The sequence below is a fragment of the Equus asinus genome, chromosome 2 (genome assembly GCF_041296235.1).
Source record: "Equus asinus isolate D_3611 breed Donkey chromosome 2, EquAss-T2T_v2, whole genome shotgun sequence".
NCBI lineage: Eukaryota > Metazoa > Chordata > Mammalia > Perissodactyla > Equidae > Equus > Equus asinus.
In genome coordinates this window covers 97,538,668-97,563,688 of record NC_091791.1, presented here as the reverse complement: position 1 = coordinate 97,563,688, position 25,021 = coordinate 97,538,668, and the positions used below count along the sequence as shown (strand labels likewise).

General features: G+C 47.8%; 1 protein-coding gene and 1 long non-coding RNA gene across 5 annotated transcripts in view; one reads left to right on the top strand and one right to left on the bottom strand.

The window, feature by feature from the left end:
• The window catches only part of ADAMTSL3 (ADAMTS like 3), a 319,874-nt gene extending 297,532 nt beyond the window's left edge, over positions 1 to 22,342 (top strand). The window contains exons 25-30 of one of the 3 annotated variants that reach the window (XM_014842654.3): positions 848 to 964; positions 5,421 to 5,604; positions 8,724 to 8,928; positions 14,249 to 14,346; positions 19,448 to 19,656; positions 20,286 to 22,342. In XM_014842654.3, the coding sequence (XP_014698140.1) occupies positions 848 to 964; positions 5,421 to 5,604; positions 8,724 to 8,928; positions 14,249 to 14,346; positions 19,448 to 19,656; positions 20,286 to 20,392 (920 nt within the window). In that variant the 3' untranslated portion in view covers positions 20,393 to 22,342. Of the gene's footprint in view, positions 1 to 847; positions 965 to 5,420; positions 5,605 to 8,723; positions 8,929 to 13,122; positions 13,325 to 14,248; positions 14,347 to 19,447; positions 19,657 to 20,285 lie in introns of those variants that run through there. The other 2 variants (XM_070494283.1, XM_070494290.1) reach the window with 2 other exon arrangements.
• Positions 7,052 to 17,509, bottom strand: LOC123281396 (uncharacterized). Of its 2 annotated transcripts, XR_006520847.2 has the most exons (4): positions 14,176 to 14,338; positions 13,887 to 14,033; positions 9,382 to 9,496; positions 7,052 to 7,664 (listed from the first exon to the last, which is right to left on the bottom strand). It is a non-coding gene; the product is annotated as an uncharacterized lncRNA (long non-coding RNA). The 2 variants fall into 2 exon arrangements; XR_011496938.1 differs by lacking the exons at positions 13,887 to 14,033; positions 14,176 to 14,338 and adding an exon at positions 17,378 to 17,509.
• Positions 22,343 to 25,021: the final 2,679 nt, after the last annotated feature.

The window sequence follows — 25,021 nt, the reverse complement described above, 5'->3', positions numbered from 1 at the left end:
TAACACAGATGTGGGTGTTAAACAAGTGTTTCATAAATGCATGAAATTGATTCATGGGCAGAACCTGTGTTAGATCATAGAATCCATTGCTGAAGCAAGAAGATGATGGGAAGAGCTTTCTCCATGGCTTTTCTTGTAGGCACTTAGAGGAGTCCAGAGACGTAAAAAGGTGGGAGGCGCCAACGCAGGGAGCTGGAATAGCTGTGCACAAAGCACCTTGATGTTCATTAACTCTTTTCATATTTACAATAGCACAGTGTGGTGGGGAGTGATGTTTAATCCAGTTGTGTAAATGAGGAAACCTTAGACTCACAGTAAGTTTGTACTAGAGCCTAAATAGATAGTCTTGGCTTCCAGTGTTCTTCATACTACCCCTCGTGGACTCTCAGTGCTGGTCAGTAAGGTACTGGTATACCTCCATGTGGCCCTCCCCAAAGAGCCCCTCACCACGTGAGGTTCCCTATAAACCATCGCCCATTCTCCTGCCCCCAAGGCTCCTCTCAAGAGGAGGGGCCCCACTGGACCCAGCTGCTTCCTCCAGTCCCTTTGGGAATTCTGGTGAATACATTTCTTCCATCTTGTTAGTTAGGCTATAAACCCTGAAAACATGCAGACATGCCATGTATTAGCACAGTTAATAACTCTAACTAAACACCTATCGCACCCCCTACACCCAAACCCGTCCACGGCTCCCAGACCTGGGTGAGCCTGAGCATCCAGGAGCATAGCATTCTACTGGAAAAGGCTTACTTCCTAGTACTTGTCTTCTTTAAGAACACCTAAGCTGGAGCAAAAATTAGATAATTCGTCATTGGTAAACAAGTGTTTCTTTTTTTTTCTTTCTCAGAACAAAGATGGTCAGACAATAAAAATGTATTTCCCAAGGACCATAAAAAGCATGTTCTCTGGGCATCCAACACTGGAACCAAAAGCAATGACCCAACAGGAGGACCCCTACTTCCAGGTCTGGGATTTTGACTGTTTTGGAATTTGCCATTTGTGAAGCATGTGCAAGGAAAAGGATTTAGCTAAAAGGCCCTCCATGTTTTGCACTTTGCAATGAGTAAAATTATTCCTAGGCATTTGGCCAGCTTCTCCCTTGACCTTCAGCCTTCTGTGGTTCAACTTGTTCCTTCCATATTGAAACATTTTGGGGAAAAAAACCTCACTCCTGAGAAAAGCCCGCAGAGCTCATATCACGATATACATCGTTATTTGTGATAATACAGATATTGGTTTTCCAGTTTCAAAACTATTGCCAACTTGGCAAATATTAATAGAGGGAAGAGTTGCTGAATTCTGGAATCAATTCTTTCATTTTTTTCTTCCACAATTTTTTTTTCCCACACATACTAACTTTGTTATGTATCAGGGCTTGGTCAGGAAAACCTAATCTAAGTATTTGAAGCTTGCAAAACTCTTCAGGAGGCCAAGGGAGAGAGGTAGAGTTAAGAAAATCAGAAATGCTAGAATCTCAGACACTGGAACTGATGATCTCAGCATCTTGCAGCTCAAAAATGGCTAAATCACAGGAAGACATGGAGAAGCTACTGTTAGACCTCATGCTTCGTTATATCTGCTATACAGGGGCGATAACGACTACATCATTTCAACCTTTCCAATCTTGAGTAAGAGCCCCTCCTTTGCAGAAAATATCCTATAGGCTATAACTCTGCAGATAAGGATTCTAGAAATGTGGTTCCTAGGCTTCCACCTCCAGAGATGCAGGGAAAGCATAGAAAAGGACAATAGAGTCAAGCTGCCAGTCAATAATCTAACTCATATTATTTCCAACATCATTATCTAGGGTATTTCTATGATGCGTTTCTTCTTCTCTTTCAGGCATAATGCTACCATTACTACATGCGCTATTATCCATTCAGTCAGTATTTATCTTAGTCTGTTTGGGCTGCTGTAACAAAATACCACAGTCTGGGCGGCTTATAAACAACAGACGTCTATTTCTCACAGTTCTGGAGGCTGGAAGCCCACCATCAAGGCACCAGCAGATCCAGAGTCTGGTGAGAGCTCGCTTCCCGTTTTGTAGACAGCTGTCTCATCGCCATGCTCTCACATGGTGGAAGGAGTGACGGAGCTCCGGGGCCTCTGTTACAAGGGCACTGATCCCATTGATAAGGGCTCCACCCTCATGACCTGGTCACCTCCCAGAGGCCCCACCTCCTAAGACCATCACATTGGATGTTAGGATTTGGCTATGGATTTGGGGGAGACATAAACGTTCAGCCTATAGCAACAGTCAATGAACACTTGCCCAGTGGTGCTTACTCTTGCCAGAGTTGGAGATACAGAGATGACCTAGCCCCTGAGAAGCTCAGAGAGTAAAGAGGGAGACAGTCCTGTAAACAGACATCTTGAAGCAGTGTGACGAGTGCTGTGATGGAAGGACAACCGAAGTGCGATGGTGGCGCTGAGGAAGGGCCAACTCTCTCTGGAGAAGCCCACTGAGGTTTCATATGGGTCGTGATGCTTGTCTGGGAAGAGGAAGGAGAATACTCCAGGCAGAGAAACCAAGATGTGCGAAGGCAGGGAGATGCCCCGGCAGCACGCAGCATGAGGACACGAAGGACTCCCTCAAGTCAGTTAGAAATGGATATTCATGAGGTGGAAACTGCTGGTGAAGGTGAAGCCTTTGGAATATTTGAAAATTTGGTTTATCGGAACCAGCTACATTGTTTTGCCACCTCACACGCACACACACATGCACACCCATGCACGTGCACACACACGCACACACTATGGAATATGCCAACCCTTCAAGGGGTCCTTACTGTAGTGTTTCAAAGAGACTCGTTCATTAATTTAACCAATACAGTTGAGTACCTAATGTATAACATGCCGCCCTAGTGGTGAACAGGACAGAAGAGATCGCCACCCTCACGGACTTGGCATTCCAATAGGAGAGATGGACAGTAAACAAGTAAACAAATGTATAAGGTATTTCTCTGTGGTAAGTGCTAGGAAGAAAACAAATCAGGTAATGAGATGTGTAGGGATTGGCCGTAGCCACTTTAGAGAATAGTCAGGACCAGACTCCTGAGGGGGTGATCTCTGAGCCCAGACGTAAGGGATGGGGCAGAGCCATCCACGCAGAGATGAGGAAGGGCGTTTTGGCAGAGGGGATAGTGAGGGCGAGGACCGGAAAGTGAGAATGAGCTTGATGCGGTCGAGGAGCAGAGAGACGATCCACACGCTGGGGCACAGTGAGGGAGACGGCGAGGGCGTGAGAGGGCGCTGCAGCGTTGAGAGGACCAAGTTCTTCAGGGCTTTTAGGGTCAAGGTAAAGGCTAGAGCTTATTCCTAAAACATGGGAGGCCACTGAGGACTCTTATATGGGAGTAAATATGCTCTGCTTTTCAAATGCGTTTGTGTCAAAAATCACTAACCATAAACAAAAAATTATCAAATTGAACCTCATCAAAAAAGTAAAAATCTGCTCATCAAAGACACCATTAAGAATGTGAATAGCTAAGCCATAGACTGCGGAAAAGATTGGCAGAACATATGTCTGATTAAGAATTTGAATATATGAAGAATATATGAAGAACTCCTACAAGTTACCAGTGAACTCTGCCCTCTCCAAAAGAGACAACAGGCAAAAGACTTGAACAGATGGTTCACAGAAGAAGATCCACAGACGGCACGGGAGAATGGAAGTTAAAACCACCTACCAGAATACTGAAAACAAAAGGACTGACAGTGCCAAGTGTGGGCAGGGATGGGAGGCGACTGGAACTCTCATGCACAGCTGATAAGTGTGTAAAACGGTCCAGCCACTTTGGGAAACGGTGGCATTGTCCAATAAAGTTAAGCCTACGCCCACCCTCGTCCCAACAGTTCCACTCACAGGTATTTACCTGAGAAAAATGAAAACGTGTTCACAAAAAATATTGTACAAGAGTGTTCACAGCAGCCTTCAGCTCGTAATGGCTGTCGCCAGGAGAATGGATAAACAGACTGTGGTGTATTCATACGATGGAATGAATCGAAAGAGCTGATTAAAAAGAGTTAGCAGGAAACATTTTGGGGAGATGAAATGTTTCACGCTTTGCTTTGGATCCCGTGGTTCCCTAAGTACATACAATTGTGAAAACTCATAACACTGCACGCCTGATATCTGAGCACTTTATTGCATAGGAATTATACCTCAATAAAAAAATGCATGTTTTTTAAGAAATGTGTGTGTGTCCTGCCTTGAACTGTCAAGGTGTCTTTGTGGCAGAGTAGAGAGGGTCAGATCTGGAGTCAGACACACCTGGGTCCAATCCAGCTGACTGATGAAGGACCCTGGGCAAGTCCTTAAGTTTTTTTCAGTTCCCACCTCTGCAAATAAAAATAATCTCATTCACAAGATGACCATAAGGATTAAATGAAAAATTTATGTCAAAGTGTCCGACTCGGTACCTGTCACCTCCAGGTTCTCAATAAAATTAGCTGTTTTTAAAAATTGTTTAAAATAAACTGTAAGGGGCCCACACTAAAAATACATATTGTTCTGCTTTGCAAATGATGCCATATGCAACTTCAGACAAAAATTCAAAACTCAGAAGGAAAAACTGGAAAACAATAAGTTAAATCGCTCTGCTATGTGCAGGAGCCTGTGGACACAGCTGGTAGCTATCAATTACTTGCGATTATTACAGGAAAATCTGGCACCTTCTGTGATCATACACAAATCTGTCATCATCAGGCCCTACCTCATCTTTTTACCAAGTGTCAAAAGGGAAGGGCAAGGCTGTTTGGAACAGGGACGAAAATGAAAAAGCTATGATTACTGGAGGTGGTCAGCTTCAACGTTTGTAAAGGAACCCCTGTTTTTACCTTTCCAGATGTGTCCATGACAAATTATATATGCAGTTTCAAGACTAATCTGAAGTTTAGATTAAGAATTAATGGAAAAGTAAGAATGGAACTGAAATGCATCTTTACCCTTACTGCTTAATCCCTGGGCTCTGCTAAATCATCTCTCGTTCCTCTGCCTGATCCACATTGGAGAAATAGAACCCTTCGGAGCATCCCCTGGACAGCCCTCCTCTCCCGGGCTCTTGGCTCTGCTTGGGGGATGCTGAGGAGGCAGCCCACTGCTTGGAGTGCCTCCTCCCTTGCTCTGGGATTTCTCTGGCAGATCCAGCTCACCTACAATAGCCCCTCTCCCAGGCTGTGGTCCAAGGGCCCAGTTCTGGCCGCCGTTCCCACCAGTTATTACAACAAGTTAGTTGAAGGAAAATGAGATTTAAAGTGCGCCCTCGTGCTACGTGATGGCTTTCTCTCAGTGTGCTACTTAGAGAACCAGGCAGGCAGCTCACCAGAAAACTGCTCTCGGTGGTCTTCGGCCCTGTCCTCTCCAGCCCATCACCGTTTCTCATTCAGGGCTGTCATGACCTTTCATTTCCTTTCTTCAGAGCCTGTCTGGGAGCTCGGTAACTGGACACGGTGTTCTGCCACCTGTGGCCACCTGGGAGCCCGCATCCAGAGACCCCGGTGTGTGATGGCCGATGGGCAGGCAGTGAGCGAGGCCCTTTGTGATCCCCTCCAGAAGCCGCTGGCCGGGTTTCAACCCTGTAACGTCCGGGACTGCCCCTCGAGGTAGGTGCAGCCACTCTTCTGACCACATCAGCACCATGTCTCTGCTTGCCTTAAGGCCAGAAATGTGGACGTAGTCACTCTATCGTTGAGATTTATTTAGCATGTACTTTGAGCCAGGCGTTCTGCAAAGCGCTTTACGTGGATCATTTCACAGTCACCGTGAGCGGGATGTTGTTAGTTTCCTATTTTACAGATGGAAAAGCTCCCCTAAGCCACATGCTTACAGGGGCCGGGATTCAAGTTGAGATTGTCTGTCTTCAGGGCCCCTGCTGTCAGTCGCTCCCAGGTCTGCCTCCTGCATTCACGGCGCTTTCTTTTCCTCACGAGCGTGGTGAAGCCGATTTCATGGGTTTACCCAGGAGATGGTGCAGTGGGCCAGAATCACAAGAGGTACTAGTTACACACACAGTTCCCTAGACTCCACTCCTGGAGGTAAAGCCATCGATAACCTTTCTATGTAGCAGATGATGCAAATCAATATTTAAAAAGTCGAAAATTGGATTTGCGGTCTCCACCAAGCCCGACCGTCCCCTGTGTCCCAGGTCTCAGTGACTGCATCCTGGACTCCCCTCTTCTCTCGCCTCCATCCGTTCTTGTCAGTTTCCGTGTCACCACCAGAGTCCGAGCCCTCGTCGTTTCTCGCATGGCCCACTCCAGCCCTCCTGGTCCTTGTCTCCCTCCGAGAGTGCTTTTTCCACTCTGTAAACAGAGCCATCTTTTCGAACACAAATTCATCACGGTGCTCCTCTGTTTAAAACCCTTCAGTGACTTCTCCTTGTTCTTAGGACGAAGGCTGAAATCCCTGGTGTCAGGGTGTCTCTCTTGTTCATTTTTTTACCCCCGTGTCTCAAATAGTGCCTAGCACATGATGGGTGCTCATAGACATTTGCTGCCTGCCCGAGTCCGTGTGTGAAGGAGTAGCCGTCCCTCTGTGCGGGGCCTCAGCCTGTGTCCTGTCTCGTTGCTGGTCTCTCCCACCCTGGCTGTCTGGTCTCCATCCACACTGGTCTTTTTTGTCCCTTAGATGTGCCCTTCTCTCTTCTGACTCAGAGCCTTCGCACATGCTGCTCCCTCCACCTAGAACACTGTTCCCTCTCCCTTCACTCAGTTATTCTTACCTATTTATTTTCAGGGAAGCCTTCCCTGGCCTTAGTCCTCCAAACCAAATCGGGCCCCTGCACTCTATGTTTGTTTATATTTCCTTATCATTCTTTTTAATAGCTCTTCCCACAGCCCATGTGTCTTGCTCTCCCACTGGACTGTCAGTTCTATGAGAGTCAATCCATGGCCGTTTTGCTCAATATTTTATCCCCAGCATTTAACGCGACGTCTGTCCCCTTATGCACACTCTGAAAATGTTTGTGAAATGAATGAACGAATGATTGAATAGCATAGACCCTAGCAGACGGCTGACCAGATGGCACCAAAATCCACAGTGAACAAGTCTAACAAATAATAGTAGCGTTTATTGAGCACAGACGTGTGAGGCAGACACTGTTATCACCCCTTTTCACTGAGGAGAAGATGGAGGCACACTTCTCACTGCACGGCTCGGCCTCTGTGCGGTGTCCACGCTCGGTCCATTACCTGCGTCCTGGAAGAGGGCGGCAGGCAAGTCACACTGGGAAACAAAAGAGATGCTTTGGAGCGTGTTCTTAGAAGGGCGTGGACGCTGCAGGTGCCTGACCCCATGTCTGCTGTACCCACTGTGTTCTTCAGAGGAAGATCTGTGCGGTCACCGTCCCTCTGGAGGCAGCAGACCGACACGACAATGACCAGGGAACTCGGTCCAAGAAAACTGCTCTGTGTCGACTCTTGATTCTCACAAAGTGGAGAGAACCCACGTTGGGAGATCTATCAGCAGCCTTGTTTACCAAATATTCTCAAGCCTTTGCAGATCCCTAGGATAAACGGAGTCACACTTTCATACCTGGAGGAGACAATGGAGGTCGTCCAACCTGGATCCCTCTGCGTCAGGGTCCTGCACGCTTCTGTGCCGTGGACCTCACTTCTGGTTGGGCAAAGCCTGTGGATCCCTTTGCAGAACAAGGGTTTTAAATCTGTAAAATAAAATATATTTGATTAGAAAGGGAGCCAATTATACTGAAATACCACTACTGAATATCAAAAAATGTGTGGTATAATAGATTTGCTTCTTTATTAACACTAAGTAATAAGATCTGGTAGTATGTTAATTTTGAAGTGGTGATGAATATAAATAATACTTTGAGATTCCTGCCACAATTGTAATGTCCTGTGAAAATATCTGTGATTTCTATTGGTAAGGAAACCACAGGTAACGCTAATACTACTGCCTGTGTTTTGTGGCCGACATTTTTATAATCGAAGGAAATACTAATAGTATTTCCTAATTCTAACCGAATACTAAATTAGAGCCTAGTGACAATGAGAGGTAGTTCTTTTCCCATCCGAGTCTGTGATCCCCTTGGAGAACCGCAGACCTCAGGCAGGGGCCCCGCTTTGCTGTGTCCCAGCGGCAGCTCGAACACTTTCAGTGACAGACACTCAGCGTCTCAGAGGAGCCCAGTCCCGAGCTCAGTCTCCTGTGATCATTAAAGTGTGACCTTCGGGTCAGATAAATCTAGAATCCAGTTCCAGCGCAGTTGACATGTTAGTCATGTGACCACAGACAAGTTGTTTCACCCCTTGGACAATGGTTTCTTCCCCACGAGAATGGGGATAACATGAGAACTCCGTTAAGATAACATGTAAATATCTCACCAACAGCACACAGGTGCTTTAAAAATATTTTCTTCCCTTTGGTTTCAATGAGTTGAAATCCACCTTTTTAAAATTTCCCCCTAAGTTTACCCTAGCTCCACTCTCGGGGGCCACATGAGTGGCAGCTCTTACATCCTTGATGACGGCTTTGCACACCTGCTATACTGGTGTCTCTGCATGGCGGTTCTGCTGCTCCCCTGAGTAAAACAAAACCCGAGAACAAGGCTGGGAGTTATCTGTGCTGCCGCCGCTTCCCATAGAGACCCGTGACGGCCCCAAAACAGTCACGATGTCGGGATCAGCTTTTTCTCTGGAGGCCCCGCCCTGCAGGGTCTGAGGTGCCCATCCTCACGGAGCTCCTGTGGCTTTGCTCCTAGGTGGTCCACGAGCGCGTGGTCCGAGTGCTCTGTGTCTTGCGGTGAAGGATCCCGCAGTCGGCAAGTGACCTGCAAGCGCACAAGAGCCAACGGGACTGTGCAGGTGGTGTCTCCACGAGCATGTGCCCCCAGGGACAGGCCTCGGGGGAGGAGAGCGTGCACCAGTCCGCCGTGCGTTCAGTCGCCCGCTGGACCAGGGGACCAGGTAAAGCCGACAGATCTGACGTTTTGACGGTACTATAATCATCACCTTGCTTCTCATATATTTTTTTCAATTGTGGGGAAACATCTGATTGGCCTCTAAAATGAATGTGTGTGCCTGACCTCAAGGATGACACTGGGAAGTCACAGTGTCTCTTCCTCCAGCACAAAGCTAAATCAAGGGTGGGTCCTCCTCCTGCAGCAGCTGAGTAACAGAAGCTCCAAGATAGACTGGTTTGGGGCAGGAGGACCAAGAGAAGGTTCGAGAGAAGGAGCAAAGGAACGTTAGTAACATGTGCACAAAGTCTCAGAACCCACAACCCTAATGCCACCGTCAGTGATATTATAATAAAAAATATTGAGGAAGAAATTCATAGGAACCCATATCAGTCTGCTGGGCTGCCATAACAAAAGACCACAGACTGGGAGCCTGAAACAGCAGAAATTTATTTCTCACAGTTCTGAGGCTAGAAGTCCCAGGTCAGGTGCTGGCGGTGTTGGTTTGGTGAGACTTCTCTCTCTCTGGCTCGTAGACGGCTGCCTTCTCACCAGGTCATCACCTGGCCTCCTCTCTGTGAACACAGAAGGGGAGAGATTTCTGTGTCTCTTCCTCCTCTTATGAGGACACTGTCCCTGTCGGATTGAGGCCCTGTCCTTAGGGCCTCATTTAACCTTGAATGCCCCCTAATAGACCCTGTCTCCAGATACGGTCACATGGATGGTTTAGGGCTTCAATGTATAAATTTTGAGGGGACATGATCTGGTCCATAGCATTTCACCCTCTGGCCCCCCAAAATTCATGTCCTCCCCACATGCAAAATACATTCACCCCATCCCTGTACCGCCAGGAGTCTATCCCCCTCTCGCATCAGTTCCACGTCCAGTCTCACTGAGTGTCACCTGAATCAGGTTTGGGTGGGAAATGAGTCATCCTGAGGCTGAATTCCTTTCCCGCTGTGAACCTGTGAAACCAGACAAATTGTGTCCTTCCAAAATCCGATGGTGGGAGAAGCACAGGCTGGACATTCCCATTCCAAAAGAGAGAACTCAGGAAGAAGACAGGGGCGATGGGTCTCAATCAAGTCCCAGACAGAGCAAGGCTGATTCCACTAGATCTTAAGGCTCAAGAATAATCCTCTTTGGCTTGATGCTCTGCCCTCCAGACCCATTGGGGTGCCGGCATTGCCCCCGCCCTGGGCACCGGCCTCACCCACGCGTCTCTTTGGAGTGGCCCTGCTCCTGAAGCAGTGGGTGTGGGCAGCTTGGCCTCTGAAAATGAGGAGGGCCACGCTCTGAGATTGCGGAGGACACGGCCCTGCCCCCTGGGCCTGGAGTGGGAGGGGCAGCCCTGATGATCACTGAGTCGTCTTGGCTTGCTGTTCTTAAAGGACAGAGCATGTTTGCAGCTGAATAGCTTTGTCATCCCGTCCTATAGAATCCCAGAAGCCCCCAAGCCTTCCCTCCCTGTGTCCGTCTCTGTTCCCTTTGGTCCAAACCAGCCGTCTCCTTGCTGGTATAACCCTGTCTCTACTCTCGGCTTCTGCTGATGCTGATCCACCCCACGGTGATCTCCTCGTGGACAGATTGCCCAGCCCACCCTTCCTGCTCTCTCCAGAAACACCTTCTCGTTTTTCAGAATACGGATGGACTGAGAACTTTCCAAACCTTCAAGTTCCGGTTCCTTCTTCTTAACAATCCCTTCACTTTCTCTCCTTGTGTTTTATTGTCGAGAAAAGCCAGGGTGCACCTTGAAGTCTTTGCTGAGAAACCTCCTCGCTGAAATTTCCAGTTTCATCCCTTGCAAGCTCCACCATCCACAAAACTCTACAACACGGTTCAGCCGAGCTTTCTGCCACTTCACGATGAGGGCTGCCTTTCCTCCAGTTTCCTGTAGCGTGTTCCTTGTTTCCACTGAAACCTGTTTCCACCAACATTTCCTTCAAGGCAGTCTAGGCTTTTTCTGGCATGCACCTCCAAACTCTTCCAGCCCTACCCATCGCCCAGGTCCAAAGCCACATCCATGTTTCAGGTGTTTGTCACAGCAGCAACCCACTTCTCAATACCCAAATCTGTGTATCTGTGTTAGTCAGGGTCCTCCAGAGAAACAGAACCAATATAGTGTGTGTGTGTGTGTGTAATGAATCTCTTTACACATATGTAGATTTATTAGAAGGCATTAGCTCATGCAGTTAGGGAGGTTGACAAGTCCAGGAGCTACAGGATGAGTGAGTAAGCTGGAAATCTAGGAGAGCTGATGGGATAGTTCCAGCCCAGAGGCCAGCAGGCTCCAGACCCAAGAAAAGCCAGTGTTTCAGTTCAAGTCCAAAAGCAGAAAAAAACCAACATCCTAATCCAGTCAGGCAGAAGGAATCCTCTCTTACTTGGGGAAGGGTCAGCCTACTAATCAGATGAGGCCCACCCACATTAGGGAGAGTAATCTGCTTTCTCCAAACTACTGACTTAAATGTTAATCTCATCCAAAAACATCCTCACAGAAACATCCAGAATAATGTCTGACAAAATATCTGGGAATGTCATGGCCCAGTCAAGCGGACATGTAGAATTAACCATCTCAGAACCCATACAGAAAAATATAACACATTATTGAAACACATAAGGAAAAGTTGAACAAAGAAAGGTACTTTCAGTAATGTAAAGATGTCCATTCCCGTAAATGAACTGAAACATGTAATATAATTCCAATTAAGATTACAGTAGAATTCTTTTTGAAACTTAGGGTAGTTCTGACATTCACATGAGAGAATAAATGAGGACAGAAAATTTTTAGAAAAACAAATTATGAGAGGTGTGGAGGGACCTCCCATCCACTTGGACATCAAAGCACGCTGCAGAGCTGCTGTAGGGAAAGTGCAGCTTTACTGCAGGAATGGACATGAGTCATGGAGTATAATTAGAGCACAGAAACAGCTCCATGGTAAATGGGGTTAAAGTTCAAAGGCGGTAAATCATAGGGGGAAGAATGGTTTAAGAATAGACCGTATAAAACTACAGAAGGTTTTTTAAAGAAGTGAAAGAAGATCTAAATCAATGGACAGACCCCCCCCCCCCCGCCCCGGTGTAGGAATCAGAAGACTTAATATTGTTAAGGTGACAACACTCCCCAAACTGATTTACAAATTCAACACAAAATCCCTATCAAAAGCCAAGCTGGCTTCTTTGCTGAAATTGACAAACTGATCCTAAAATTCGTATGGAAATATAAAGGACCCAGAATAGCCAAAACAATCCTGAGAAAGAACACAGTTGGACGGCTCAGACTTCCTGATTTCAAAACTAACTGCAAAGCTATAGTAATCAAGACAGTGTGGTACCGGCATAGGATAGACATAAGGATTGATGAGCTAGAACTGAAAGTCCAGAGATGAATCCATACGTCTATGTCAGCTGACTTTCTACAAGGGTGACAAGACCATTCAATGGGGAACCAGTAATCTCCTCGACAAACAGTGCAGGACGACTGGACGTCCACATACAAAAGGACAAAGATGGTCTCCTAGCTTACACCATAGGCAAAAATTTAACTCAAAATGGATCAAAGACCTAAATTGAAGAACTAAAACTATAAAACTCTTAGAAGAAAACGTAGACATAAATCTTCATGTCTTGGATTAGAAAATGGTTTCTTAGATATGACACCAAAAACATAACCTACAACAACAACAAAAGTAAATGACACCAAAAAATAAATGACACCAAAATTAAAACCTTTTGTGCTACAATGGACATGATCAGGAAAGTGAAGAGACAACCTAGAGAATGGTAGAAAATAATTAAAAATCATATATGAAAAAGAACTCGTATCTATAATATGTAAACAACACAGCTCAATAATAAAAACACAAATAACCCAATTAAAATGTTGCCAAGGCATCTGAGTAGACATTTGTCCAATAAAGAGGTACAAATAGCCAACAGGCACATGAAAAGATGCTCAACATCCTTAGTTATTAGGGAAATGCAAATCCAAACCAAGTGGGACACCACTTCACACCCAGTAGCGTGCCATTCATCAAAAAGAGAGGGAGTAACCAGTGCTGGTGAGGATATGGAGAAACGGGAACCTTCACACACCGCTAGGGGGGATGTAGAATGGTTTAGCCATGTTGGAAAACAGTCTGGCAGTTCCTCAAAAGGTTAAACAGACAGTTACCATGTGACCCGACAATTCCACTCCTAGGTGTATACCCAAGAGAAACGAGAACATCCATCCACGCAAAAACTTGCGCATGAGTTTCCATAGCAGCGTTATTCCTAATAACCAAAAAGTGGAAACAACTGGTGAATAAACAAATTGTTTGTACAATGGAATATTATCTGGCCATTCAAAGGAATGAAGTGCTGATGTGTATTACACTGTGGATGGACCTTGCAGACATTCTGGTGAGGGAGGAAAGACAGACGCAAAGGACCACAGACTGTAGGAGGCCGCGTGTGTGAAGTCTGGAGTAGATGACTCTGTAGAGACGAAAAGCAGATGAGTGGTCGTCGAGGCCGTGGGGGAGAGGCCATGGGGGAATGGGAGTCACTGCTCAAGGGGTGGGGTTCCTTCATGGGGTGATGACCATGTTCTAAAATTGATCGTGGTGATGGTGGCACAACTCTGAAGACCACTGAATTGCACACATTAAACGGTGAGTTGTATAGCATGAGAATTATATCTCAATAAAGTCCTTAGCAAAAAAACAATAGTCTGAGGGAAATTGGTTAACTAATGTAAGAAGAATGCCTAAATCAGAGCCCTGACTCAAAGCAGACACCAAATGGAATTCTGACTTGATTAAAGCACTCGATGTAAAAGTAATTAAACTGAAGTCGAACTATCATGACGGGAAGACCTTTTCAAGCATAAAACAAATTATAAGGAAGAATTAATGGGTATAATGACCACATAAAAGTTTAAGAATTGCAGTTCAAAACACATTTTCCTATAACTGAACTCACCATCACACACAAGCCTCCGTTTTTGCTCAGAGTGGGAAAACCCAAACATGGCTCATGGTTTCAAGCGTGGTGATTTCTGGACCTAAGCCCAACCGGTGACAGATTGCCGCTGTCCTTCTCCCTTCTCCCCGAAGGTGTTCTGAGTTTCTGGGGGGAAAGGGGGGAAGAGGAACTTAGGAATCTTCCCGGCTCTGAGGCAGGGCAGTCTGGTCCTCAGCGCTGTGCTCCCATCCTCCCTGACGCCCCCTGGGGACAGCTGGCCCCCGGGGCTGGTCTGTGACAACCCCACCTCAGTGCGTGGTCTTGGCAGCACAGCAGGCTGGGCTCGCAGGGCTGTTCACACTGTTGTGCTCTGGTTCCAGTGTCCCGGACGCTGCCTGGGCCGTGCTGGGAGGACGCAGCGCCATCTCGTCGTCTGTCAGCACCACAACGGCTCTGACTCCGGCTGTGAGGACAGGAGGTACTGGCTCCGCCCTAGGGCAGCACACAGCTCTCCTACCTCGGTCCCCGCCCAGGACTGCGCGGAAGTAGAATTACTCTATCTGTCCACCACCTCGCGTAATTGACAATTCCTAGGAAATTATGGTTTCTTATAGCGCCGTCCTCAATAGTATACATTATACTGAAATATTAATTAATATGTACTACTTATGATTACAAATTATTTGGATGTTATGCATATAGAGAGAGGCACCCCAAAGAGAAAAAAGGGGCGCATTGAGAATAGACAGATGTTTTCCTGTATATACAAAGTTGGTCAAGCCTAACAGTATTTGGTTTAGGTTCAGATTATATCTCCCTGATGTTTTCAATGAGCTACTTTATTCCTCTTTAGAAGCTTAGGCTGAGGATGCTGGCAGAGTGGTCCAGCAGAGAATAAAGTAAACCTTTATCCTGGTGAGGGGCTCCAGCAAGGAGGGGCTTTCCTTTGCTCTTGTATAAAAGTCGGAGCTTGTTGACGGCTCAGGGGTAAAGAGCTTTGTTCCGTAAGCTCCCAGGGACCCAGACTCCTTCCACCTGGTGACTCCACCTTCCCAGAGGAGTGTGCCCCAGCCCACAAAGTGAGGAGCGAGCCCAGAGGGCACGCCGTGAGGGGCTTTGCAGGTCTCCCGCTCTCTGATTGCATGACCGTGGAGCCTCTAACCTCCTAATCTGCAAAATGGGGTATGATCGTCCATGGGAAATTATAGGCGGGGAGTTTTGATAGTTAGCTCCGTGTGAGGCTAACGTGGGTCTTAGATGCTCAATACATGGCTCTTTCTTCCTCCTCCACATCTGAGTCTTGCTGGAGAAAATGAGATGACCTTGGCATTGGCTCATTTGCCATTTTGAGCCTTCAGTAAGGTTTGGCAATGGCATTTCCTATTCCCCACAAGACAATTCCAGCCAGAATACTTCTCCTCAAAGGGAGAATGTTTGGAACAGCTGCCCTCATCCTCGACAGGCAACCGGGGTTCCTTCACTGAGAAGATGGAGACCACACACAGATGGACATGCATCAGCCCAGATGTTTTACTTTGCATTCTCAAAGCTGTGTTTACAACACAAACACATACGTGGATTGAGTATTCTTTTTAACATACCAGACATATAGTTCTGAAACTTATTCCTACTTATCAATACATTATAGGCTCATTTCCTATCTTGGTACCTAAGCTTCACCTTATTATTTTTAACTGTTGTATTTAATATTCCTCATTCCATTGCTGATGGTCATTTGCTTGTTTCAAATGTTTTGCTATTACCAGCAAATGCTGCAGTAAACATCCTGGGACGTATCTTTATTCTCAAAAGGCAATATTCTTATAGGACAGATTTTAGATATGGAATTGAATTGACAGGCATGTTCATTTTGATATTACTAAATTGCCACCAAAATGTCTCAACCAACAACGTATGAGAGTCCCCTCTTTTTCAGCAACATTAATAGGTTTTCAGTCTTAAATATTTTACCAATCTGATGGATGAAAAATTATATCTTATTGTAATTTGTACTTTTCTGATTACTTTTTATATGCCTTTTGGCTCTGTGTAATTTTTCTCAAGCCCATCCACTTTTTTCTGTCTCTACCACCATTACCCTTGGCCAGGCCATCCACCTGGTCTCCGAACACCTGTGCTCCTTTCCAAGCCAGTCTCCACACCACAACCAGAGTAACCTCCCCAGAACACAAATCTGATCATCCCACCCCGACATCCCGTCTCCCTGCTGGGTTAGTATCACTTTAGAGGCTTCGCTTGGTCTTAGGAAGAAGATTGACCCCGATCCCTAACGTGCCCCATGGAACACCGCACGGTCGAGTCCTGCCTCCCTGGACAGCCTCGTCCCAGACCTCGCTCTCCCTCAGCCTCGTGTCCCAGCCACACTGTCCTTCTCTCAGTTCCTCGGATGTGCCGTGCACGTTCCTGCTAAAAGCAGCAAAACAAGAGACGGAAATAATGAAGAAGGGAGAAGGCATGGAGGGGTCTATCAGGAGGGTCAACGTCTGATTAAGAGCAGTTTTAGAAAAAGAGACACGGAAATGAAACGAAGGGGCGGAAAGTTTTCAGACATAATAGAAGAAAAGTTCCTAGAGCTGAGAGGAAAGAGTCTAGCTGCCTTTCATTTTCTCCATCATTTCTGTTCCCTCTGGAGTGGCTGTTTGTTTTTACATCCTGGTGCTTTTCTTCCATGCTGTCAATTTTCCTCAAATATCTGGTGGTTTACGAGGAAGGACTGAGTTTGTCTAGAGAGCGACCGTGGGTTTCTTGGGCAGTTTTTTGGTCCACTTTTCCCACAGACCAGTTCTGCTGACTTGCATGCTGTCTGTGGGCTCGCTGAAGTAGGTGAGGTCCTCGGGGTCCCTTCACAATGTGCAGAGAGGGAGCAACGGACAGGCTGGAGGACCCGCCCCCGACCCCATCCCCTGCCATAGTAGGGCCTCATAAATGTCATGGGGTGCTTCAGAGGGAATCGCATCATTGACGGCCATGGCAGAGGCTCAGTGGTGAGAGGCTGGAGGACCCCCTCCCCCCCGACCCCACCCCCTGCCATAGTAGGGCCTCATAAATGTCAGAGGGCGCCTCAGAGGGAATTGCGTCATTGATGGCCATGAGCAGAGGCTCAGTGGTGAGAGGCTGGAGGACCCCCCACCCCAGCCCCTGCCATAGTAGGGCCTCATAAACGTCAGGGAGTGCTTCAGAGGGAATCGCGTCATTGATGGCCATGGGCAGAGGCTCAGTGGTGAGAGGCTGTCCACTGGCCTTCTCTCCAGGCCCTGGGAAGGGTGGGCGTGGCACTTCCCTTGGACAGGGTGACAGAGGGAGTGGGAATTACCCAGGTGGGGCTAGGCCACACTTATGGCAAGAAGACGTCCTGAGGACCTGAGGAAAGGCCTTAGGACACAAAGAGTCCGTTCCCCAAGGCAGTGATTCCTGACCTTAGCTAAGAGTCAGGATTACCTGGGAAGTTTCTTAAAAATAAAGATTCTTGGGCCTCTACTCGGACTTACTGAATCTTCGGGAGCGGAGCCTGGCGATCTACATCTTCTTAGAGCTCCTCGCTTGCTCCTGATAACCAGCCAGGATTGGAATCTGCGGCCCCACAGAGTCAGTGGTTCCATCTGGCTGATGGCGACAGGGCCTGTTGGAGGTGGGACTGGAGCCAGAAACTGAGAAAGACCAGTAGAAACAGGGTTACTTCAAGATTTCCACTGCCGAATTGACTTTCCTGCAGAAAACACATGAGCCCCATGGTGTGCATAGTGCCAGTGCCCAGACTGTGTCCCTCTGGCTCTGGCGTCCCCATCCCCAGTCCTGTCCCTGGCCAGGAGGAAGTGATGCCCTCTGCTGGACTGACCTTGTGTCTTTTACTAGGTCCTCAATGACCAGTCTGAGCTGTCTTGGGCTTCAGCTTCTATGATGGTCTGTAGCTCCCTAAGCCTCCTCATCTTTCATATTTAGGAAACTCAGTGGCTCCTTCTGACCTCCCATGGGCTCCACCTTCTATCAAAACAGAAGAAAACAGAAGAAGGGACTGTATTAGTTAAGGTCCTTTGGGCAGGAAATGACAGAAATCAACTTGGAATGATTTATGCAAAGAGGGCCAGAGATTTATTAATAAGACAGGACCACTCTACATCGGTGCCTAACAATTTGGTATCCTTTTAAATATATTCTTTCTTCTTTGCATCCTCAAACTTTTTCTGTAGAAAATCTATCTGTGCATAGGGAGATGGCTGAGGAGTGCTCAGTCTCTGCCCTGTTGTCCAGAGCAACTCAGCTTTTGGCCCCAAAGATTCACACCCAGTGGGGAAAACGAAAGCCCTGCAGTGAAGAGGACACCCTCCCCACCCCTTATAAATCCTCTACACGTTTGGTGCGACAGTACTAAGGAAACCCTTTGATGGAGTCTCCCCCTACTGGCCACTCAAAGTATTGCTTCCAACTGTGTGTAATTCTAGACACTTCAGGTGTCACAATAGTCTCCATCCTATGACATTTCCAGCGGTGTTTCAACACTCCTTATAGATTATGTGCCTGGTGAGTAGCCTTTTATAGGAATGCAAAAATGTTTCCAGAATCCAGAGGGAGGATGCGGTCAGACCTCAGGAAGGACTGTAACCAAGAAATCAGAAGGCGTCAGGATGCTTCTCTCCTCCCAGCTCTGCAGCTCTGTGCGTTTCAGCTTCATTCTTCTCTCTTCTTAAATATTATTCTTCTCTTTCTCTGGCCAGAACAGCAGAACATGGGCACCACTGCTCCAGCCTTCAGCTTTAGGCGTCTTGTTCAGCAACCCCCAGATTCCTGGGAGGAAGAGGGTTACTGAACCAGCTCAGTGAGGGCCTCTGCCCGTGACCTCTTGGTGGGGACACCTTCTCCTGGAGTACAAATGTGTGTTCCAGGAGCCCTGCCCCAGGAACAAGGGCAGACGCTCCAAAGCAGGTCCCATCAGGGGCTCCACCCTTCACGGTACATATGTTTTCAACCATCAGAGGGCATCAACTTTCTGATCTGTTTTAAAGGGGAAGGAAACCAGAGACAGGCCTCGAGAGGGACTTTTAGGCTCTGGCTGTGACCCACGGTGTGGCCTAAAGAAGACGCAGGAGCCCTTCTCTGGCAGACAGACCTGCTCATGCACACACTCATGCTCTTGCACAAACTAGTGCTCGTGCACAAATTCATGCTCGTGCACAAACTCATGGTCGTGCACAAACTCATGCTTGTGCCAGAACCGGTTTCAAGTGCTCCTACATTCGAAACTTAAAGTTTGTTCACAGATGTGAAGTGATTCACTGTGGGTCCTCCTCCTTGGCTGAGTTGATCTGCTCCAGCTTATGGGGACACCGCATTCTCTGAGGGGTGGGCCTGGCCCTGGGCCTGGCCCTGGGAGTCATGGACTTAGTGGCTCGCTCGCCTCTGTTGCTGCCGCGATTGCCCCACCACGTTGCTAGTCAGCCGTGAACAAGGGCAGTCAGCGTCCTGACGAGTAGGGTCCTAACTGTCACACGTTTAGTGTGTGGAAGCTGGATCCCAGCAGCAAGTGACACCGCTGCCTTCCTGTTTTGTGCTTCTCCTTTCAGGCCCGCCGTTGGGAGGGGCTGCTCGGCGGGGGCCTGTGACGCGTGCTGGCGCCCGGGCCCCTGGCGGCCCTGCCCCGCGGCCTGCGGCTCCCGGTCCCGGAGGGTCGACTGCATCCGCGCGCGGAGCTGCGCCCCGGTGGCCGCGAGGCGCTGCGTGCAGGGAGAGAAGCCCGCGTCCCGGCGGCGCTGCCTCGGGCCCCCCTGTGACAGTACGTACCCCTCGCGGGGACCACGGCCGCCCGCAGCCCGTCCCGCCAGCCCCGCGCGCCCGAGGGCCGTTCGGAACGGACGCGCTGGCCGGGCCGCCAGATTAGCCGCCTGGATGCGGGCGCAGCCCAGTGTTCCTTAGAGGAGAGACAGGTGGATTCGAGGGGTGTCCGCGCCCCGGGTTGTGCCTCCGCACGGCCTCCCACCTGCCTGGGAGCCTCCTCCGCCGGGCCTGGGGGTCCGAGGGTGGGACTGCGTAGGGGCGAAGGTCCTGAGTTGGGTGTCAGATTTCATCATAAACGCATTTCTCTAGGGAGCAGGCCCCCAGCTTTCTTAAGCTTTCCAGGGGTCCTGACCCTCCCGAAGCTGACACCGCTACCCCAGCACCTGCAGGAGCGGCCTGGCCCGAGGCCGTGGGGTCCCGGGGAAGGCAGAGGCGTCGCCAGCCGAGAAGGGAGTCGGCGCCCTCTGGCTGGGGCGCAAGGCCGTGGCCCTGCTCAGGGCCCGGTTTCCTCGCTTCACCCTGTGACCTCAGGTTACGCTCGTCAGGAAGTCACAGGGTTCTTTCAGCTAGGTCTCTGATGACCTGTGTGATGAGTGGAGATATATGTTGTTATTTTATTTTCTGCAGGAGACTGCACAGACGCCACACACCGCTGCATGTTTGTGAAGCATCTCAATTTGTGTTCGCTAGGCGTCTACAGACGGAGGTGCTGCCGGTCATGTCAAGAAGGATAAACCTTTGGAGGGGTCCTGATGCTGCTGTGAAGATAAAAGAAAAATGTAAAAGCTCTTTTCCCCATGCACAGAAACGTGCATTTCTTCCAAACTCTAGATTCTGCGATGGGAGGTGGATGCAACATCACCAGCGTTCAGCTCTTGCAGCGTCATTTTCCCGCGGCCGGCTGTTAATTCCGACTCTTTCCATGATGTGCTCGAGGACTAACAAAAATGCCGCGGCGCGTGGGCCCTCACCACGTCCTTGTGATGGGGAAGCACGAGGGGGCCAGTGCCTTGTCAAGTGCTGCTGCTTCCTGTGCTTAGTAGCCTCCTACAGAGAGGGGGTCCTGAAGACCTGGGGACACACAGCAGCTGACTTCCCCCCTCAAGGTTTAGGGTTTCGACAGGCTCACGAGGCATCTACGCTTCAGAAGCTCCAGCCAGTAGTTGTGACGGTGTTGGATCCTTGAGTTCCGTCTGTGAAAGAGACAGTCACTCTGGACAGGCTTGTGACACTGACTGGTCCAGGGACGTGGCGGGTGGCGCCTGTCCTTGCTCTGAGGGAACCCATGGGAGAAAATGCAGAGTAGATGTTGCTGCCATTTTCACAACTACGGAAATCGATCTGTGACCAAAGGAGGCGCCCTGGAAACCACAGGAGAGGGAAAGTTAACCTTTTCTACTGATTTTGGAGTCTATTCAAAGCTTTCTTTTAAGAGCTGTGAATGAAAACTTTTTCTAAGCACTATTCTCTTGCACACAAACACAAAATCAAAGCCTTATTAGACCTAATTTATGCATAAAATAGTATTCCTAAGGATTTTTATTTTGGAAAAATTATAAGAAAGTAATCTAAATATGAAACCTGATAGCTAAAAAGAATTGTTTATAGTAAATAATTGTTTTGATTTGAACTGATTTTTCGGTAAATCCGAAGTGAATTAGGGTCAGGCTGGAAGTTGCAGTTAGAACTGGGGGTGAGAGTTAGGATTGGGTGACAAGTTCAGGATTAGGATTCGGTTAGTGAGAACGGAAGTTCAGTTAGGGTTGAGGCTAGAGTTGGCTATCGGGTTAGGGTTAGGTTTAGGGTTAGGGTTAGGGTCAGGGCCAGGTTAGGTCATTCGGGCTGGGTGTAGATTGGGGCCAGCGCTGGTGTTACGGTTGGGGCAGAGGTTAAGTCTGGGGTGAATGTTGCTGCTGAAGCAGTCTGGGGCTCGCATTAAATCGTAAGCTCTGAGGCTGACGTGGTCGTGGGCTCTTGCCCTTGCATTCTACCAGTGACAGCTTCAGACGGCACACGACCCCAACAGGTGGTCCTATGTCCTCCTCCCGCGTCCCAGCGCTGGGCCGCACGCTGCCTACAGTCTGTTGGCCACAAAGCTCCCTGAAGGAGATGGTGCTGGACCGCGTCCTCGGTCACCAGCACTGAGCAGCGCGTGCGGCTTTGGATGCGTCTGCGGACGAGCGTGCCGAGTCCCGGCCGCCCTCCGAGCCCCAGGTCTCCTGTTCTGACTCCAGCCTCGCTGACACTGGGGTGAGCACTACTGTACGCAGAGGGTCTGGTGTCTGGGCGGGCGGGGACGTGAAGGGCACACACCAGCCCATGGGTGTGAGTCATCAGTCACACTTGATTGGTGAGGTTTGTAAATTAAAAGAAAGATCATTTGTAAAATACTCTTTGTATATATTTATTATATGACTTAAAGGTGCAATATTTTATTTTGTACAGTATTAATAAAGACATGGGACATATATTTTTCTTATTAACAAAATTTCTTATTAAATTGCTTCACCTTTGTATTTAAAGTTAAAACTTGCTGTTTTCATTTGCTAGTGTACTTTTTCTCGTTATTATTCAAATGACATTCCTGTGTACTGTATTTTACTACTGTTTCTATAACATAAGAGTTTTCTCTTTCATGATCCTTAAGTAATTCAGAAATAAATTTACTTTGATTATTCAGCAGCATCCTTGTGAATGTGGGTGGCTTCTTTGTGTGATGTTGGTGGCCTTGGGTATTGTCACCTTGGCTGCCTCCTTAGAGTCTGCAGGGTCATGTACTGAAGGCAAAAGTCAATCATCTTACAGTAACTTGTGAGACAATGTCAACCTCATGAGGCCGAGCCACATGGGAGGTGAGCAACCAGACATTCAGCTCTCTCAAAAGCATGCTTTCTTCTCTCTTTCTCTTCCTTCCTGCCTTCCTGCCTTCCTTCTTTCCTGCTTTCCTTTCTGTCTGTCTCTCTTTCTTTTCTTTTTTTTTTTTACTAAGGCCGACATAGGTGACAAGGAGTGGAGAGCATCATCAGGAGAGAGAGGAGGGGTTAACAACTTCATTCATAGCAAGAGAAATTTTTCTAGGAAATCCCCTCTGTTTTCTTGGCAGTTTGAAACATTTTGTAATCTTCAGTAACTAGGCAAAGACACTGCAAAATGCACATTTAACCATCTAAGCACTAGGATCAGGCTTGGGTCCTCTCTCATGTAGTGTGATGACGTAAATACCCAAATTCTCACTCTCTTACATGTCAACTAGGAAAAAAGTGAGAGAATCATTCTAAGAAAATATAGGGAGATTATCCCCACGCATTTCTATGTAATAAACAAGGACGGGAGGAGTTTGCAACAAGCCTCCATTCTGAAGTGCAGAGAGAGAAGGTTTAACCAGGGCAGATTCGATGCCACGGCCCCACCAGTTTTGCAGAGGTTCTGGGACACCCCTCCGCTCAGGGTCATTCCCTTCGCAAGCCTCGCCCAACGTCCCACAGCCCGTCCCTGAGCTGTGAGCTCTGCCGAGGCAGGGTTTATCTCCCGTCTGTTTCTAGTCCCCAGCATCTAACGTTGTCAGGTGTGTCGAATGACCTCAAAATTTTTAAATAAATTGACGGATGGATGGATGGCTAGGGTGTTGAAAAGATAAACCTAGTGCACCGGGCAGAACAAGTCTATTTTTTGAACTTTTTACATGAGATAACTTAAGACCTACAGATGTGTTACAAAGCAGCACCCTGCACCTGACGTCCTCTAATGTTAACACCTTACGCAGCCATAACGATCAAAAGCAAGACACTGACGCTGGTGTACTACCATTAACTAAACTACAGACTTCATTGGGAGTGCACCATTTTCCCATGATTGTCCATTTTTCTGCCCCGGGTTCTCATCCAGGACCCCATAGGGCATTTAGTTGTCCCGCCTCTTTGGTCTCCTCCCGTCTATGGCGCTTCCTCAGCCTTTTCTTGTCTTTCACGACTGACACTTTTGACCACGACTCTGGCTAGAGCTTTTGTAGGATGTCTCCCAGTTTGGGGTCATCTGCCGTTGTCTCGTGATTGGAGTGAGGTCTGCGTTATTGCCCTTCTCAGCGCGCAGTATCGGGGGAACATGACGTCAATGCGTCCCATTGCTGGTGAGTTTACCTTGATCCTTGGTTGAGGTGGTTTCCGCCAGGTTTCTTTTCAACAAAGTTACTATTTTTCTCTTTGCAATTAATAAATACTTTAGAGGAAATACTTTGAGACTGTGCAAATATTCTGCTTCTCCTTAAAGTATTGTCCCCTGATTTTAGGATCCGCTACGGCTGGTGCTGGTGATGTTCTAATGGTGACTTTCTATTTTCTTCATTTCTTCTACTTTTGCTAATGGGATAGTGTAAGAAAGAGTTGTCCCTTCTCCCCTACTTATTTATTGACTTATGTCGATACGGACTTTAGGATACATATAATTTTGTTTGGGTTAAAATCCAACACTGTCATTATCTTGTTGCTCAAATCGTCCCAGCTTTGGCTATTTGGGTTTTTTTTAGGTTTATTATATATATACTAACCCATGAAAGCACGCACACACACACATCTACCTTTATTTCTCTACCTATGCGTTCACACTGAAACGTCAGGTGCCGATCCAGCGCAATAGGTCATCATTGTAATCTGTCTACACCTTTTTCTTATTTGTAACTTGTTTCTCTGACAGTGAGAAGCCTGGCTGTCATTATCAACAATCTATTTTCTTGGTTTGAACTTAGTATACACAGAAAGTAGTTTCAGAATTGCCAACATATACTCCTGTGAGAGAAAAAAAAATTACCAACCAGAGAACAGTGTTTGTATAGAGTTCTTCTGGTCTCCAGCCGTATAGCGTCCGGTCAGGACACTTCCCCAAAGTTGCTGAGGTCGTCTCCTTTCTCCTCCCTGCAGAGTGGTTAGGTGATTCCTTTGTGTCGTTGTGTGTCACAGTCGGCTTCCTTTTTGGGTTCTCCCCACCTCCTGGGCGATGGCTTTTGTAAATTTAATGCAGTAAAACTGACTCCGTGGTTTTCGGATCCATTTAGAGAGTTGTTTATCTACCACCTCACCGTCTCACATAATAGCTCCCTCGCCCCCCAATTCCCTCGTCCTGCCTCTTTGTGGGGCCCCCCCTCCCCCCGGCAACCACTGATCTATTTTCTGTCCCTATAATATTCTCTTTTCCAGAATTTCACGTAAGTGGGATCATACAATATGTGGGCTTTGAAGTCCAGCTTCCTTCACTCACCAGAACACATTTAAGACTCGTGCGCAATGTTGGGCGATAGTTCGTTCCTCGAATGGGCTTTGCGTGGATATACTATAGATGAGCATCATTCTTCCAGTCAAAAGACAGCTGCG